This window comes from Elephantulus edwardii, unplaced genomic scaffold (genome assembly GCF_000299155.1).
Source record: "Elephantulus edwardii isolate Elephantulus edwardi_28Jun2011 unplaced genomic scaffold, EleEdw1.0 scaffold00010, whole genome shotgun sequence".
Taxonomy (NCBI): Eukaryota; Metazoa; Chordata; class Mammalia; order Macroscelidea; family Macroscelididae; genus Elephantulus; species Elephantulus edwardii.
Window position 1 is genome coordinate 10,131,619 of NW_006399760.1, and position 19,313 is coordinate 10,150,931.

The 19,313-nt window shown below is 36.8% G+C and overlaps 1 protein-coding gene across 2 annotated transcripts in view; it reads left to right on the top strand.

Annotated features, from left to right (window-relative positions):
- The window catches only part of ARHGAP15 (Rho GTPase activating protein 15), a 948,827-nt gene that overhangs the window by 741,373 nt on the left and 188,141 nt on the right, over nucleotides 1-19,313 (top strand). For both annotated transcript variants that reach the window (XM_006880749.1, XM_006880750.1), the window contains one exon: nucleotides 11,965-12,099. In XM_006880749.1, the coding sequence (XP_006880811.1) occupies nucleotides 11,965-12,099 (135 nt within the window). The remainder of the gene's footprint in view (nucleotides 1-11,964; nucleotides 12,100-19,313) is intronic.

Sequence of the window (19,313 nt, forward strand, 5' to 3'; positions counted from 1 at the left end):
CAGGCGACTCGACGGCACATAACAACAACAACATAGCTATATATTTACACATAATGGTAAGAAGTTGCACTGCCAATGCAAAGGCTTATGATTTAAATCCACCAGCTGTTCCACAAGAGAAAGATAAGCAGTCTCTTCCTCTGTCATTTACTGCTTCTGAAAACCCAATGAAGAGTCAACTATGAATCAGTTCCAACTTGATGGCACCTATCAAATACACTCACAGGCATAAAGTGATCTACGTACAAAAGTATTTTATCACAATATAAAGTGTTTGACAATTTATGATTCATTAAGTAAGTGATGGTAGATGTATAAAAGGAAGGAATGCATAGTTATAAACTACAAATAAGCAAATACAAATAGAGAAAAAAGTATGAGGCAGTTGTTTGTATTCTGCTAAAGAATAATCTCCAAGGTATATTACCAAGTAAGAAAAAATTAAGAAGAGCACCACATATATTGTATTTCTGTTTTATGTTTTTAAAAATTATGCTGGAACATATGGCTTATATGTATATAAAATATTTATGAAATACACAAAAAAATGATAATATTGAATTTTCATAGGAAAAGTGACTGGGAATGTGTAGACAAATTAAAAAGAAGATTTTTGCAAAGAGACACACTTTTTATATTCAAATGTAAATTGTGTAAACATAGAACACATTTAATTTTTAAAAAATACAATTTTCTAAACAGAAACAAAAATTACTATCTACTTTCTAATAATCAGAGGTTTAATAATCAGGACTCCAGAAATCTACCGGGCCAACTGACTGGAAGAGATCCGTATCTGTTCCCATTCTAGAAAAAGGTGACCCAATAGAGTGTGGAAATTATTAAACAATATCATTAATATCACATACAAGTAAGATCCTGTTAAAAATTTTCAAAAAATGACTAGAACAACACATCAACAGAGAATTGCCAAATGTGCAGCCTGAGTTTAGAAGAGGCTATGACACTTTGGATATTATAGCTAATGTTAGATGAATCTTGACTGAAAGCAGAGAGTACCAGAGGAAAGTCTATCTGTGTGGACCACAACAATCTGTGTGGATAACTCTTAAAAGAGTGAGATTCACAGACCCTTGATCATGCTTATATGAAACTCGTAGGCAGTCATCAGAATAGAGCAAGGAAACATGGCATGGTTCAAAATCAAGAAAGGTGTGTGCTAGGGATACATCCTATCTCTACACCTTTTCAGTCTATATGTGGAACAGATCATCCAGGAGGCTGGGCTCTACGAGGAGGAATGTGGCATCAAGACTGGAGGAAGACTCATCAACAACCTGCATTAGGCAGATGACACAATCTTGCCAGCTGAAACTGAGGAGGACCTTAGGCATTTGCTGCAGAAGGGCACAGACTATAGTCTTCAATACAAATTGAAGCTCAACATCAAGAAAATAAAGATTCTCACCACTGAGCCAATTGACAGCATCATGATAGATGGTGAAGAGATTGAGATTGTTAACAGCTTCAGTTTGCTCAGCTCCACAACCAACACTCTTGGTGCCAGCATCTAGGAAATAAAAAAAAAAAAAATTACACTGGGAAAGTCTGCTGTCAGGGACCTCTTCAGAGTACTGAAGACTAACAATGTCAGTTTGGAGACCATGGTGTGCCTGATCCAGACCATGGTCTTCACAGTTACTTACTATGCATCAGAGAGCTGGACAATGACTAAGGATGACAGAAGAAAAATCGATGTTTTTGAGTTGTGGTGCTGAAAAAGAGTAATGAATATACCGTGGACTGCTAGTAGAACAAACAAGTTTGTCCTGGAATGTAACCAGGCTTCTCCTTGGAGGTAAAAATTCTGAACTTCTGACATACTTTGGGCATGTTGCAAGGAAGGACCACTCCTTGGAGAAGGGTATTATGCTTGGGAGGGTGGAGGGCCAGCACAAGAGAGAAAGAACTTCGATGAGATGGATGGACCCAGTGACTAGTGTTGTTGGGGGGTAGGTATGTCAGAGACAATGAGGTAGGCTCAAGATTGAGTAGGGTTCAGAGCTGTGTTGTACATAAGGTAACTATGAGTTATAAGTGAATTGATGCTACATTACAACAATAGTGGTACTAGAAAAAAATTTTGGACTACCGTGAGAACGAACAGGTCTATCCCGGAGCGGGTGAAGCCAGGTTGTTCCTTGAAGACAAGAATTTTGAAACTCTGTCTCACATATTTTGGGCATGTTGCCAGGAAGGATCTGTCCTTAGAGAAGGACATCATGTTGGGTAGCGTGGAAGAACAGCTCAAGAGAGAAAGACCCCAGATGAGATAGACTGAGACAATAACTGGGATACTGGTGACAGGTGTGTTACAGATAGTGAGACTGGCTCAGGATCGGACAAGGTTCAGAGCTATTGTGTGTACGGTCACTGTGAGTCACAGTCAACTCTACAGCATATAACAACAAACAACAACAGACTTTGAAAAGATGGATTGGCACAGTAGCTGTAATAATGTACTTAAGCATATCAGATAGGACAAGGTTCAGATCTGTTGTCCATAGAATTGTTATAAATCCATTTCTTCACTTTGACACCTAACAACAACAACATAAAGGGTCTCTGGAGGTGCAGGCCATAGAGAATTCCACTGCTACCCAAAAGGCCATGCCTCTCTGACTGCTTGAATCCTTCAGCTACTTTGTGAGAGAAAGATGAGTAATGTCCTCCCTTACAATTTAAAACTGCTGAAGGGTGGGTTCCAACATAACAGGAGTAGCTTTGTTTACCGGTATTATTTTTAAGTGTTTTAATCATATCAATCAGCCTATATTTATCAGTTATAGCTTCTTTGTAATAGAAATAAAAAGCATTGTGAATTATTTGTATGAGTTGTGGTTTTCCAAAGTTGTGGTAGAAAATGACATAAGAGCCATGTGATGCTTCATATCATTAAAGCTAGATTCAGGTAGGCAGGTTGCCTTTTGAGGCTGAAAAAGAAAAATATAAAATTCTAAACTCTCATTCATGAAAAGGAAAGAAAAACTACTGATAATAACTGTGTTCATAGAATGTTCTACATAGTTGGTGTGGGCTTGGAAAATTATGTATATGTGAAATCAAGAGACCAAACTTATCCTGTGGTCATAAAAAAGAAACTAATGCCAATATATTTGGCTATCATTTCTAAGATTATGAAATAGTTATAAAATTTATGAGACATCTATTTCTTATTTCTCGTACCTTTTTAAAGCCCTAACTTTCTTGTGACATGAAGTGGAAAATTTTAAATGCTTGAATGAGTTAAACTAATCAGGCTAATTTAGGTTTAAAAATTGTTCTCAATAATTTGTAGAAATCTTCTCTTCATTTTGGTTATCCTTAATTGACAACTAACAGATGTCTTATCCCAGAATAAAATGGTTTCAATAAATTAGAATAGCATGGCGTTAATCTACCAATTTTGTTTACCTTTTATTTCCACTTTCTTAAAAGGATATTTCTAGACAGAAAACTTCTTAAATTAGGAAAATATCCAAGTCCTTTTCTTGCTAAATGTTATTTGCTTTTAACCCTACATATACCAATAAAATAGTACGGAGAAAACAAAATAAGTTAGTTATCTTAAATCCTGGAAATGCTTACTAAAGTCAGACTGGAAAAGAGAATTCCTAATTTTAATTTTTTAATAAGGTAATAACACTTCTCTGCATGTATTATCTCACTTTTTTCTCACAAATTTTGGCGGGAGAGAATAGTTCTCATATGATTAGAAAGAAATCAGAATATTCAGAAATCTCTACATATGTGTACATATTTGAATATGTTATTTTTGTATAGGCATTCATAAGACTTAGTTATGTTTGTTTCCTGGATTTCATAATGAGATATGTTCGGACCTGACCTTCTGCTTGATATTTACAAATGTAATATAACTTGGAGGAAATAAGTATCAGTGTTGAGATCCAGAGCCAATGTGAAGCCAGCTTTCAAAAATGGCTTTGTTGAAATGTAATCCTACAGATTCTCTACCCTTTGAATGTAATGTATGAAATCAACCATGGAATTCAAGGAAATTCAGAATCTTTTTTTGGGAAAGATGGTCAAGTAAAATGAACCATTGTGTGTAGTGTCTGTTAGAGTACAAAAGTTCTTTCTTTGACTGAATAGGAATAAGACCAGTGTTGGCAGCTCTGAGTAAGAAAGAAATTAAAGGAGCATGTCTTGGTACTCTGAAATACATATTTTTTTTTAATTTATGATGCTAACTTAAAGAAAAATTAGCTGCTTATTGTTGTTGTTGTTAGAGTCAGATGCCTAGACAAAATACGAGAAGCCTGGTGAGAAGCATAATGTCAATAACATCATTTTATAAGGTGGCATTATGCACGTAGTTATGATGATGGGAAGATGTTTTATGTTATGCTGTTATAAATTAAAAATACACAGAGTAATGGCACATTTGTTATTCTTTCCATCTGTGGTGCTTTCTTCACAAGTTTCAGTTGTACCTATTTATTATGCTATTATTTACACTGAAATGAAATCTGAGGAGAAATAATAAGTAGAATTCTCTTTCCTGACTCAGTTCCTAAACTGGATGTAGTAGATAGCTTGTTCTAGTTGCTTCAAAGAGAGTAACTAAGTGATGTTGTTTTAAGCTAGGAAATAATTTGCTCACTTTGGCTTCCTTAAGTGATTTCTAATAATGTACACACAACATATAGTACATCAAAACAAGCAAATAAACATGCCAAATTATTCCAATGGAAATAGTTGGAATCTAAGAAAGTTATTATTTCCTTGCTTCCTCCCTTTCTTCTACTTAAGTAAACCAAACAAAATTTCAATTTTCGAGGACCAGGTAGCAAAATAATGCATTTTACACATTCACTCACTCCTTGCTGTTAAACCAGAATGAAACTCACAGCTTCCCCCTCTCATGGGCTTTCAGAGGCTATTAATTTGCACTGGAGGAGTTTGCCTATCTTTCTCCTGAAAGCTGCTGGATTTGAACCACCAGTGAGGTGCCACCTTTGAGTTAGCACCACAGCACCTTATGAACACTAATAGGGCCACTAGAACTCCCTATTTTATGCATAGGCCCAATCATCTCTTCTCATAAGCAAAGTGACTGTTTCCAGGTGGTAAGCTGTCTAATAGTTTCCTACAAGTTATTATGATAATTTATAAAGAATAAATCTAGTTACTTTGGGAATACAAAGTTTCCTGTTAAAAATAACTTTTTAACTCCTTTAGATAGACAGATACTTCGTAGATAATCTATTGAATTTGGGTATTTTCCCAAGAAAGTGTTAAATATTCACAGGCTATAGCAACAATGAAATGTCTCTACTTTAGAAGTAGTATTGGGGGAGGGCAGAAAGAATGATTAAGGAAAGGCAATCTTGTTTTATTTTTTATCTGCTACACTGTAGGATTCCCTGTGAGTTTACAGAATAAATCATTTCCAGTAGTTCAGTTGAGCCTGAATAAGCAGCAACCATTTGAATAATTCCAGCTTCAAACCTTTTCTCTGATAATACAAACCTTGTCTCTAGGTTTCAATTGCTTTTGGTCAAACAGTCTTCTAAGTGGTATAGCACTGATCTGTCCATTTGCTGTACAGAGGTAACTTGTGGTTGCTGTGAAGCTAAACACTTGTGTCACTGATCTGTCAAATGTGATAATGGTTACCCATGGTGGAGAGTGTTTGGTGGAGCTCCCTGATTAAAACAAGCTTGGAAGCAGGAGTGGCATCCACTTCCAAAATAGCTTGCCTCCAGAAACTCTATGAACTTGAAGAAATGATGAAAGTTATACAAGTGTTCAGGTCTTTCGTTCATAGGGTTGCTATGAGTCATCTACAACTCAACAACACTTAGCAACAACATCTCAACAACATCTCTAGATAATTCTTCTTATCCATCTAAAATTTACTAAATCGGAATTTGTGTTGTCTACCATAGTTTACCAGTATGTCAGAGAATTTATTTTAATGAAATGTTTAGATGCAATCCAAGAACATGAAATCTTTCTAAGTCTAAAGCCTTTGGGCATAAAGCAAACATTTGGGATGAGTTACTTGTTTTCTGAATTTGTCCCTGCTTAGCCTCAGAAACACAGATAGAATATGATAGATTATCATTATAGAGAATAGAAGTACAATGTGAGATTCCCTTAATTCTTAAACCTTTACATTCTCTTTCATGTTGTGCATCATCCAGCTGGAACTCACTCATAGCTGACCCTCCAGTGGGTTTTCAAAAGCAATAAATCTTACGACAAGAGATAGTCCATCTTCCTCCTGTGAAGTGACTGGTGGATTTAATCTGCATCCTTTTGGGATTGCAATGCTACTTCTTTCTACCAGGCCACCAGAGTTTCCTTGATTCTCACTAGGAGTACACATTTATGAGTTCCTGGAAAAGCCCTCTCCTTATAAAATAGCTTTAGCAATTTTAGGTTTGAAAAGAACATATTACAGTGCCTCATATATAGTTTCTATCATCAACATATGGTCAGTGAAAAATTAAGTGAACAAACTGGCGAGTTGTCTGAATTTTCTAAGACAAAATGTCTCCCACAAAGTATCCCATTAAAGTCAATGTGTTAGAGGCTTTAGATAGTGTAACATGAACTGAGTCAGCTTTGGGCACAGGGTTACAAACCCACATTTGAGAATTTGCAAAAGGAGCTCTGGTGTCTACATAGGAAACTCCTCTGCTAACCCAAAGGGCATAGCTCTCTGGGGATTTGAATCTACCAGCTGTTCTGCTCCCCATGAGAAAAATGAACAATCTCTTCCCAGGTCATTTATAAACTCAGAAACCAATGGAGGATCAGCTGTGAGTCTGTTCCAACTCAATAGAAATTAATTTATTTGTTTCTTGTTAGGTTTCTTTTTCCCACACACCCTCAAACCCATCCTATAATCTAACAGAAATCAGATTGAGCTGTAACTTCAAGAAGCCAACACAACAAAAAACAGGAAAGTTGAACTAGTCATGTGATTAAATCAACTTGCTTGTGATATGTTCTTTTAAGCTTGAGACCCAAATTGGCTACATCCCTATAGATAAACGGTACCATTTTACTCACTTTAATGTCTAATCTTCTGGTTTATTTTTATGGTCAAACAAATTATTAATTTTTGATCGATAGTCCCTCTGACAGTCTTTTTATTCATGGTGTGACTTTCATGTTACCCAGCAGGTCTTTTAGATAAGGTTTCCAAATGGTCTTCTGCAGTAGAAGCAAATTCACCAGAAGAATTTCATGATGTAATCAGTTCTTGTGGCTGTATTAATAAAATCTGAGCTATCCTTTCTATATCTTTAGAAACTTAGGGTATCTTCCTCTTCTTTTAATATGACAATAAAATGAAAGTTGGAAAGAGGCTTTTAAAATGCTGTAGGAAAAAATCACAAGGGAAATGCATTTGTTTATTATTGCATACAGAGGTTACTTGTTTACTCTCACGGTACCATTCTACTCTGAGGGCATCACTTATCAGCAAGAATATTCTAAATGACATATTTCACTGAGTTCAAGCAGTTTGACCTCAGTGGAAGGCAAATCTTCATTGCATCTTTGAGTTACAGCAATCATCAAAGAGATAAGACCACTGTTGATATTTACATGTTTGTTTGTTTTGTTTTCCTTGAAAAGTACTATTGACCTTGTGTGGTTATGGGACATACATTTTTCAGTTTTCCTTTTGAAGAAAAAATGTGGCTAATAATTGTCTTTTTCCACAAACATAGTTTCTTCTCATTTTCTATCGTTAAATTTCCAGTAATTAAATGAAGCACATAAAAGACCTTTCAAAAATGAGCATCACAAGGCAACCTTAGATTTGATTGTTTCCTTATTCTCTAAACATAATCTGTATTTAATCGTTTGTAGCGAATATTTTCCATTTCATACCATCTAAGATCTTTGTAGCTATCTTTATTAATACCAATCAATAAACAAATTGGTAGGCACTGGATTGATACCCAAGCCAGCCCTGACATAAATGTCTTTTCTAAATTCTTTCCATACCCCACTATTATCTTCCCGTTTGCTACAACTCCTGACCTTTTGCTAACATAGTTTATTTTATTGCCAATTTGTTTTATGTTTATTTATTAAACCATCTCTTCATTCTATAAATGAGTAATCATGAGAGACCAGAGTCAGTTTACAGGTTAAAAAAAAATAGCCTAGTATATGACATTTAGAGATAAAATACAAGAATTGCTATCTTTGAAGTGATAGTCAATCTACTACCATTTGTAATTATTGTTTAATGTGCCTTTCTTCTGCCAACAGAGATTAAATTTAAACATGGTGGTTTTGAGTGAGGGTTTATCTTGACTTTTATCTGGTTCCATCATTTGTCAGTCATGAGAAAGTTACTTAATCTTTCTATGCTTCACAATTTATACTTGTAGACGAGATGATAAAAACAGAGGTGTTTACCCTCCAGGCTTGTTGAAAGGATTAAAAGAAGTAATAAATATAAAGTGCATAACACTATCCTTAACGCAGAGTAAACACTATTTAGTTGGGTTGTTGTATTTATTGTAAAGTGCTTTTACATTGTAGTTACTTGAATCCCTTTCTCTAAAAGCTTTTGATTTGACAATAATATTACCATCTTTTAAATTCATACTAAGGAAATTTAAGCATGTGAGCATTTAACTTTCTAATTACCTGTTCCATTAAGAAACACTTCATAAATCAACATTTATAGGCTCCATTGCAGTGATTCTCAGCTGGGGCCATATTGCTCTCTGGGATGTTCTGGTAACTTTTTGGAGACATTTTTTATTATCACCACTAGGGAGTGCTACTAGCACCTAGTGGTTGAGACCAGGGATGCCACCATACATCCTACAGTGCACAGGACAGTCCTACAGCAAAATATTATCAGTAGTTGCTAATATCAAATGTTAATAGTGACACAGTTGAGAATTCTGCTCTATAGAGCAATGGTGAAGTATAAGACATAGTAACTGCCAGCAGTCTAGTCAGAAATCCTACCAAATAATACAAATGTTCATAATAATGGCTGTTAACACTAGCATAGACTCAAGGTTAGTTCATCTTAGTAACTGGCTTCATTCCTGAGATTTTCAAATGTGGGCATAACAATAGGTTTAGGACAATGGTATCCTTATGCTTTTAAGCCCTCTGGTTTGCAAGGAATCTTAGTTTTGGCCAATTTTTAAAAACTTCAAAATACAATAGGTAATATGTTTTAAAAGATCCTTCCAAAGTACCATAGTATGTATTTATACTCCTTCTTCAAGGACAACAAAATATTTTATTTAATGAAAACTACATAAGTATCTGTAGTGGAAACATTGTTTCTGCAACAAAGTTGGTGATAATGCCAGATAAACCATTATGAACTTATATCACCTGTAAATGTATGTATGAGTACATACATATACCTATAATATTACATGCCATTGTCAACATCACTTTAAATGAATGACTTTTATAGGATAGTGGGTGGTGCCAGTGGCATTTGCTTTTGACTAAGAAATTATTTGTTGCTGTTGCTGTTATTTCCTGGCTCAATATAAAATCATCCCCTTTTAAGGGTGTCAAAGACATAGGCTGGGATAGGACAGGGTTCAAATTTGTTGTTCAAAGGTTGCTGTAAGTCATACGTGACTCAACAGCACCTAGCAACAACAATACTTTTCCTTTGGCAGTCTTGAACATATACTCCAAAACTGGCAGAAAAGAAATCTAATGGAAGACATTTTGCAGAGAATGTTTCTGATGATTGTTTAATAGCAATAGTTATACATCTCTGTGTGTGTGTGTGTGTATGTGTGTGTGTCTGTGTCTGTGTGTGTAAGTGTTTAGGTTTCCACTTAAAGTTCAATGCCAAAACTCCACTACTTATACATTTTCTAAATGTGTTTTAAGCAATAAGTTGTACAACATTTTTAGAACATGTGTTAAGCTATTTCTCTAAGAATGAAGCTCTTAACAAAACATAAGCACTCTGCATGAGATCTTAGCAGCAAAGTGCTTAAAAGATAAAGTAAGAATTGGTACCATGGGAAGAACACCAGCTGTAGCGTGCACAGGTCCATTATGAGAAGTATGGTAGTGGGTAGGGAGAAAATGATTTAATCAGGAGTAAAACCAATTTTATTATAAGGGCACGCAGGGGGTGTGGCACCATAGTGAGAGGGACATTTCAAAATATCTGACAGATTTCAACAATGTGAAAACCCTGTTCTTTAAAGTGACAGTAAACCCCATCAGGTTTCCCTTTTTGATGCTATTGTTAACAGTTGACTGTTTAAAGCTGGCCTGCTAAGATGCTGTCGGCCTATTTCAATAGTGTGTAGCCAAATAAAAGACTAATTGTTGAAATACAATCAATCAAAAATGATTGCAGGGCAGAAAGGAGGTCTCTTCTGCTGATTTTGTTGTGGATCATATTACTGTACTCCGATTGAGGGAGAAATGAAGACTGAAAGAGGGGAACGAGATAGCCCATACAAAATAAACACACTCACCTCCATCCCTTCTCTTGCAGGCATTCTGTTGAGGAGGAACAGACATATAACTCGAACCAGCAGTAATCATTCTATTTAGAATAAAAGATCTGATAAACTTTTCAGCTAATATTCCTTAATAGACAAGAATGGCACTGGTGAGACAGTCCATGCAGAGAGACTTTACAGTGGCAATTTTCAGTTTTTCCTAATTTTTATAATGCAAAATGCATCTCTACTTTCACAAACCTGACCCAAGAGGCATGTGAATGGGAGCCCACAACAGTGGTAACAGAAATCTCTGGTCCCTAAATACCTGCTAAAATCTTGTCAGGATCCTGGCTGTGTGAATCAACTCTTCAGGTTTTCTAACATGATTCACTCATGTTTTCTATCAGCACAGGACAGAAAATCTCTTCTATGTTGCATGTTTATAAATACAAACCCTATGGCTCAGCAGCAGCGCCTCTCTGTGCCTTGCATCCTTCTAATTCTGCATGAAGGATGCCACTCCCAGAGCCTGAAACATCTTCTTGAGTAAGAATGATGTCAGACTTATATGTTGGGGGTGAAAGGAAGAAAACAATGTACCAGTATCATCTTATTTCTACCAAAAAGTCCACTTCTGCAGACACTTTAATATCCAAATGTCCCCTCTTGCTCAGGTTTCCCAAAAAGGCGTTTCTGTTGTCTCTAAAGGACTTGGGAAGCACTTGTGGTTTGAGTTCAGTGTGTTATCATTTCTGACAGCTTTGCATAGCCCACGTAGGCCAACAGGGGTCTGTCTAATATTGTTTCTGGGCAAAATTTCCTTGCTGAGATGAAAACTAAAAAATAAATAAATAAATAAATAAAAATAAAATAAAAGATATTTTGGAAGCAGTAAGAAGGAATTAATATCCTTTCTCACTCCGTATTCTATTCCTTGCTGACTTTATATTCAGGGGGAAAAAAACCCACCCAGAAATAGTGTTACCCATTATTCCCTTGTACATAGCAAGGCTAACACATGTAAAGCAATAACTCATTTTCTATTGCCGTGTTTAGCATATGTCTCCTGTTGGCTGAGCAAGGCCTTTAGGCCCGTCCCTTGAGCCGGCCATCATTGGCAACTCTTAGCCCTTCAGCCCCAAAACCAAATAGCTTTGCATCATGTTGAGCTGTGGTGCTAATTTTCATACTGATGCATTATGGGAATAAATGTGTCTGACACACTGTGTCAATGGCACTGTCTCTTTGTGTCTCTTGTTTTTGTGTCAGCTGCATTCCTACAGATGGTATTCCATTGAAAATGTTCCTTTCCTACAGAAAAAAAAAGGAGAAGAAGGAGAGGGGGGGGAAAAACAAAAACGTGCACAGCACCAAACCTCTAGGTGCAGAAGGCTGTTAACGGTTGCTGATGATAGTAGGCAAACATTAACATAATAATTAGTGTCTTGTAATTGTTTCATTAAAACCAGTTGTTCCATTTCTCCTCGTGTTTTCCCAGAAGAGAAGCTGAATTTGGACGACAGCCAGTGGGAGGACATCCACGTTGTCACCGGAGCACTGAAGATGTTTTTCCGGGAGCTGCCTGAACCGCTCTTCCCTTACAGCTTCTTTGAGCGGTTTGTGGAGGCGATCAGTAAGTACCTCGCATACAGGAGCAGTTGGTGGGCTAGCCTGGCACTGCGGAATTATTAAGTCAATAGGAACAATGATGATAATAGTAATCACGGAAAGCAGACAATAGCCCCAGTGCTCCATATCTCTCGTTCTAGCGTCTGATTTTGATGGCTTATGGTTATTTGTGACACTGCAATATTATCTGAGTTTTAAAAAATCATAGAAAACAAAGGTAGCCTAGTTTTTAAAACATCTCCGCCATAGAAAATAACCTTCCTCTGAATATGCCTTGAGAGGTCATTCCCCAATCTTTGTACTTGTACTCGTTGAACGGCAATGAATTTGAATACAGAGGGGTCTTGCCTAAATGAATTAAAGACATTTCATTAATGACTTGCTGAATCCTATACTGAGACTTCACATTTTATAGGCTCACCTCCCCAGCACTCACTAACACTAGTAAACAGTTTGCTCATGAGAAATATGAATTAAGTAAGTTTCTGCCTCCATGCTTCGAAGGGCATTGGGTTATATCTATTATACCAATAGTCACACTCTGTGATGCGTCCTGTGCTATTATTTTCTTACCCATAGAAATATATATATACACATTTAAATAAGCATGAAGAAGTAAATAAATAACAAATAAATATTTCCAAAATACAAGAAGAACGCTTCAGCTATTGATCCTTGGAGGAATAGCTACTTTTAGATTTCTAAACATTAATATCTAAGGTTGACAGCTTGGGAAAAGTTTCCTAGCAAATAAGCTGATTTAATGGAGGGGAGGGGGGAAGAAAGGTAAAATAAGAAAGCTTGCAAGCCTGGCAGGAGTTTAATTAAAGTGCAAGGGAGAAAAATCTCCAAGAAAAAAAATGTTCTGTGCAGGAGATCTGAACATGGGTGACTATGTGTGCTGTGTCCCATTGGTGGGATTTAAGGAAACCATGCTGGAGAGTGGTCCCTCAACATACACTTACATTCTGGCTTTCATTTCAGGAAAGTCATCATTTCATGTAAAGCTCTGACAAAGAGACACCAGGGGAAATAACAGAGAGTTAATTCTCCCAGGTTTCTCTCTTATTGCCTGATCGCAATTCCAGATTGTGGCCTTGTTGCTTCACGTAGTAACAACGCACAAGGCTGGAGTCAGAGGTGGGGCCAGAGCTCCTGTCCCTTGTCATGACTGTTCATTTCCCTAGTCCTGAGCTTCTCAAGAAGAATGCTTTATAGTTCCCAGAGTCTCTTCATTTCCGTTAAAAGGAGAAATGAAGAAGAAATAAACACGAATTTTCACAACCACTAGTCTCATACTGTCTTAGAAGATGCTACCATGGGGGTTTCTCATACTTAGTGTTCTGGTAGGAAACTGTGGTGACTCCTATTTAAGGCCCTGTCCTTTGACTGTGTACATGTAAAGTATTCACAACAGTTTTCACATAACGGCATCCACATTTGTGAGAAGTAATTCTTTCACATCTGGGGATGCACTTGTATTCAGGGGCTGATCTGGGGTTTATAATATGAAAACTCATTCCCTTACTGACATCAAGTAGATTGAACTCAGAGTGACCCTCCGTCAGAGTTCCAAAGCTGTAAATCTTAACAGGAGGAGATTGTCCATCTTTCTCCTGCAGTTGCTGATGCGTTTGAATGTCTGGAGACTTGCAGACTTCTGGTTAACAGAGCAATATTATGTGACCGGATTGCCCAACATGGAAACAGTATCATTAAGTTTTTTTAAGTGTACATGATTGAAAAGGTATTAGGCAAGCATTCCCCTTTGCTGTATAAATGTGAAAGGTAGGACCTTAAACACTTAGTTGATGATATGTCCTTTGGATTTTCCTAAAAAGGAGTTCCATCTCCTGGTTATGTTTACCCAAATCGCACAGAATCTGAGACACACAGGCATGGCCAGGACTAAATAGGGCAAAGTCAAAGCAGACAGCTTGGTGCAGTGACTGCTGGCTATTAGCTAGACTTTGCCAACATTAATAAAATGAATTATGATGAGAATGAGTTTCATAGTTACTGGGAAAGTCCTTTAGAAATTAAGATCCTATACAAATGTTAGTCTGCTTTTCTAGGTGGGCTTTGTTCGTGAAAGTAATCTAAAATAGGAGATACCAGAGTATTTGCCTTCATTTTTAAAAAGAGAATCAAATTCCTCAGTATTGCCTTACCACTGAGGCTAGTAAAACGTTATTGTGTTTGTTTAATAGGACAGTTTCTTTATAGAGCAACTGTAGGCTTATAGACAAACTGTACAGAAAGCAGAGAGTTTTATCTGCCTCTTGCCTGATTTCCCTTTGCACAAAACTTACTCATTTTTAGCATGGAAAATGGACAGGTAACATGACTGATAAATTTTTTGTGATGCTGGACAGAGATGCATTTACTAACACTTGGCTTTTGAGTATAACTTTGAAATTAGTTCTTGTTTTCTAATTTGGGGTAAGCCTAGTTCCAGGAGGTAATTCATATTTAAATACCTTTAAGAGAAGGTAGAATGGTCATATAGTTTCTTGACAACAGAATGGAAAAGTAAAAGTTCCTTTATTCTTTTGGATGCTAACTAGACAAAAAATTCAATACTATAAGGACATTCATATACCATCCCAAAGGTGTGCTGGGATTCATCAGAGCTTTCGTGTCTGAGCTATTTCTGAGGAAAGGTCTGGTGATCTGCTCTCAAGAGATTAGAGTTATTGAAAACCCCATGGAGTATAATTCTGAGCTAACATCCAAGGCATTGCAATGAGTAAGAACAAAGTCAACAGTGATGAGTTCTTTCTTTCCTTTTTTCTTGTTCCCTTTGTTTTGTTCTTTTCTCACATTGCACCTTGTACAGTACATTCAGTTTAAGATACCATTTATCAGTTCTTGGTTTTAAATAAATAATACCAACCAACAGGCAAAGTCAATTCACAGGAACAGAAAAGATGCCTACACCCTCTCAACCTGGGCTATCCTGCACACAGAGCACCACCCTCCCTCCTTTCTACGCTGTAGAAACGTAAATTATGTATAATGCTTTGAAACAGGTGAGGGAGAGAACTGTTTAAAAGGGATATATGATTAGGTATTATTGTCATGACAGGAGTCCAGAATGAAGGCTGCATAGTGGAGTGGATTTGGGGCGGGGGGCAGGGATTGAATAACAATGAAACAATTTTTCTTTTACCTTTCAAAGAGAAGAGCAAACAGGTGGGGAGGGGTGGACAGGGAGAAAAGTGCAACAATGAATGGATGGAAATCCAAAGTCTCTGTAAACCTTCATTAAAATGAATAATAGTAATAATTTTTAAAAATTTTTAAAAAGAAATGCACAGAGCAGGGTTGACTCTTTGTTTACCAAGTTTTTAGCAAGTTTGTGGGGTGCAGCTAGTAGAAGCCATTGCTGGGGAGGAGGATGGTAGAGTAGTAGGAAGAAAAGCCAAAGGGTTTATTGGTTCCTCCCCTAGCCCTCTCCACTCACCAGTCTCCAGCCAGCTTCTTGGCTTCTCCATAGGCCTGAGGATCATGCAGTCAGCTGTAGGCCCATTGTGGTTTCCTGTTCCACCTAGTGATGGGGATGCTCCTCCTTTTACTGCTCCAGCCTTGGCTTCCTGCTGTGGCTAATTTCTCAGTTACCTCACTCTTCAACTTCATCATTTGTGTTTTCTGCCTCATATTCATTCTGTTTGTTGATGTAAATACTTGAAGTAGATTCCAGGTTTGTTTCCTTTTTTGTTATACCTGAACAAAGGACCATCGAAGTCAGTGGCACTGTTGATGTAGTGTCCAAGTTACTTCCCTTTTCTCTTTCTGCACACTCAAGCTCAGTTTGTGAAGGTTTAACATTTTCATTTGGCCCCAAATTGTTACCCTTTCAGACGAAAAGGGATATTGTGCCTCTCTAGAATGTTCTACTTCTAAAGAGGTTATGTTATTTCACATACAAGTAATTAATAACCTCTTGTGCTGTTTGAATTACTGTTAGTTCTCATTATATGTTAGAAAGTCATAGTTAGATATTCCAAGAAGAATGAACAGAAGGCATTCACTTTTTAAAATAGTTTCTTTTTGGACCAAAAACAAACATTAATATTACAAAAGCCTGCCATTGCCATAGTGATTCCCTGTCTGATAATGCTCATTGGGGTAACAAAAACACTAGAGATTGTTTTATATTTCAGAATCCAAGTACTACAGCTATTGATCTGAAATTCCATACTCGAGGTCAATGCAACTGGGTCACCTGCAGGTTATTGCCTGTGGATTTAACCCACTGACTGCAGGGACTTAATTCTCTGGAAATGACTTGTGCTGAAGCCATTATTAGTACTGAGAATGTGAACTTGGTAGAAAAACAGAACTATAGAGTTTTATGATAGGTGATGCAATCTTGCGGCTAGAGGCCTGCAGGGGGTCTAGGCATTTCCAGTACATCTAAATCCTTGAGAATGTACCAAATTTACCTCTATTCCAATCCTTTTTCACTCTGGTAACTCTACAGATTTAAAAAAAAAAAAAAGAGGAAAGAGATAGCACCTCTCCTGTTTTTAAGTCTACATTTTTTCTCAAGGGCCCTGATAAAGAGAAAGAAAGGAGAAAAGGTCACTGATATTTCTGAAAGTGATATCATTTAATCCTCAAAATAACAAAGTAGGAGATATTAGAGAAGCAGAAAGTTAATGTGGAAAATAATTTCTAGTTCCCATAACTATCGTGAGAAAGAAGATACACTTTTCCTTATGTTATATTAGGTGCTCAATAAATTATTTTTCAGAAGTGCAAGAAAGATTCAAAATATTTTCCAACTTTATGCAGCTCAAAATGTTCAACTCCAAAATCTAAAATGGTAACACTTTCCCATTACCCTAAATTCCCTTTCTGGGATTATTTAGCTAAAAGACATTTTGCTTGAGGAATAACTAACTATCTGTTACCAAATATCTGTCTGCTATATTATCCTATCTTCTTGTTACATATCCTTAAGTTGGAACTGACTCATAGTTGACTTTCCAGTGGGTTTTTAGAGGTTGTAAATCACACTGAAGGAGATAGCCTGTCTTTCTCTCCTGTAACAGCAGGTGGATTCCAACCTTATGCCCACACAATTCTTTACCACTAGACTACCAGAGTGCCCTAGCCTGCCTTAGACTATATTATAGAATACCAGAAACTTCTCTGTTGGTGTAGCCCCGAACATATTGTGCTGTTAACCTACAAGCCAGGAGTCTCCTGTGGTTGAATCCACCAGGCATTCAAAGGGATAAAGGTGGACAGTCTCCTCCTGTTACAATATGTAGCCTCAGAAACCTACTCTATGCATTGAAAGTAATTCAATGGAATGGTTTAAGTATATAAAACTAAGTGTTTGACTTTTAAAAAAAAAAAAAACCCAACAATACAACCACAATTACAATTAAACTAAAATTTTATTTAAAAAGAAAAGACATTTTAGTTAAGAAATGAAGTACAACTTTCCAAAAGTGGATATGTTTCCACATTTACTAACTAGATATCTAAAGCATCAATGTTTTAACATTGTCCTTAGCCCCTCTTTATTGTTGTAATCTCTTGGTACCTTTATAAATTAATTCCAGGACTCTCATTGGATGTGAAATTCTGTGAATGGTCAAGTCACTTATATAAAATGGCAGGGTATTTGCACAGAACTTCCACACATCTTCCTGTATACTCTAAATCATCTCCAGATTACTTATACTGCCAAGTACAATATAAATGTTACTTCGAGATCCATCTTAGCTTTGAGGGGACTGCTTTGATCACTTAACTGTGTTCTCTTCCCTCTTCCCCAGAGTTTCTCAATCAGCCAAAGTTGGTTGCATCTCCTGATGTGAATGAAATCCATACATATGGAAAGCTGACAGTATTTCTATTGCCATTTTCTCTCTCTTCTTCTTTTGAAATTACCTCACTTCAAAATAACATAATTCTATTTTCCTATTTCATGTGAATAAGTATTTTGGATTGAACATTTATTTGGAGTGGGATTTTTTTGTGGTTTTTGTTTTGGAGGTTTTTGGGGGGTGTTTTTGTTTTTAAGTATTTGAGCTTGTATCACAGTATATATGTAACATGCACAGGTAACAAACAAAATCATACAGAACATAACAGAAGGTGGTAGATGACACCTCCGTCTCAGGACTACTCCTAGGAGGAGGCAACCATATTTACTTACAACTTCAATGGCTAGCTCCATTCGTGTTTACTCTCATAATTCTTGATACCGCTTCTAACTACTTGATGTACCAATCTTGTAAAATATTCTGAATTCATACTTTTCCACTCCTTCCAATATTTAGTAATCACACATTATTCTTCACTCTTCTGTTTATTACCTTTGTAAAGTTAAGTAATATGCTTTATTTATAAGTGGTTGAGGAATTTTTTGTTTGTTCTGTTTTTTATTTGTTCATTTGAAATATTAGAAATGGAGACATCCATATTCTAACCCCTAAAAGTGTAAACATTCCCATTGTGTTCTACTTTCTTTTCCTAATTTTTTATTGTTATTTGGGTGAATGTTTATATAGCAGGTAGGTTTTCTATTCAACAATTCATACACATTTTGCTTCATGTCATTGATTGCAGTCTCCAAAAGGAAACCACAATCTCCCCACTGCAAATGTTTACTGGTTCCATTTGTCCATCTTTCAGGTCTTTTCTGCCCTCTAAGCTTGACCCCTGGGCAAATGCTGCCCTTTGGGCTTGCTATGGGTTAGTTGTTCTAAAGATTACATACCTCCCCAATATTGTTGTTGACTATGTGATCACAACAAACTGTGGCTGACTCTGAGGAGAATGGGAATCCCAGAACATTAGATTGTACTTATGTGAAACCTATAACTTGGACCACAAGGCAGTCATCAGAACAGAGCAAGGAGATACTGCATGGTTCAAAATTCGGAAGAGCGTATATCAGGGATGTATCCTGTCTCCATACCTTTTCAATCTATATGCCAAACATATTATCCAGGAGGCTGGGCTCTATGAAAGAAATGTGGCATCAGGGTCTGAGAGAGACCTATTAACAATCTGCATTATGCAGATGACACAACCCTGTTTGCTGAAACTGAGGAGAACCTGAAGCACTTGCTGTAGAAAATCAAGGACTGCAGCCTTCAATATAAATTGAAGCTCAACATCAAGAAATCAAATATTCTCACCAGTGGGCCAATTGTCAGCACAGCTTTAGTTTGCTCAGTTCCACAATCAACA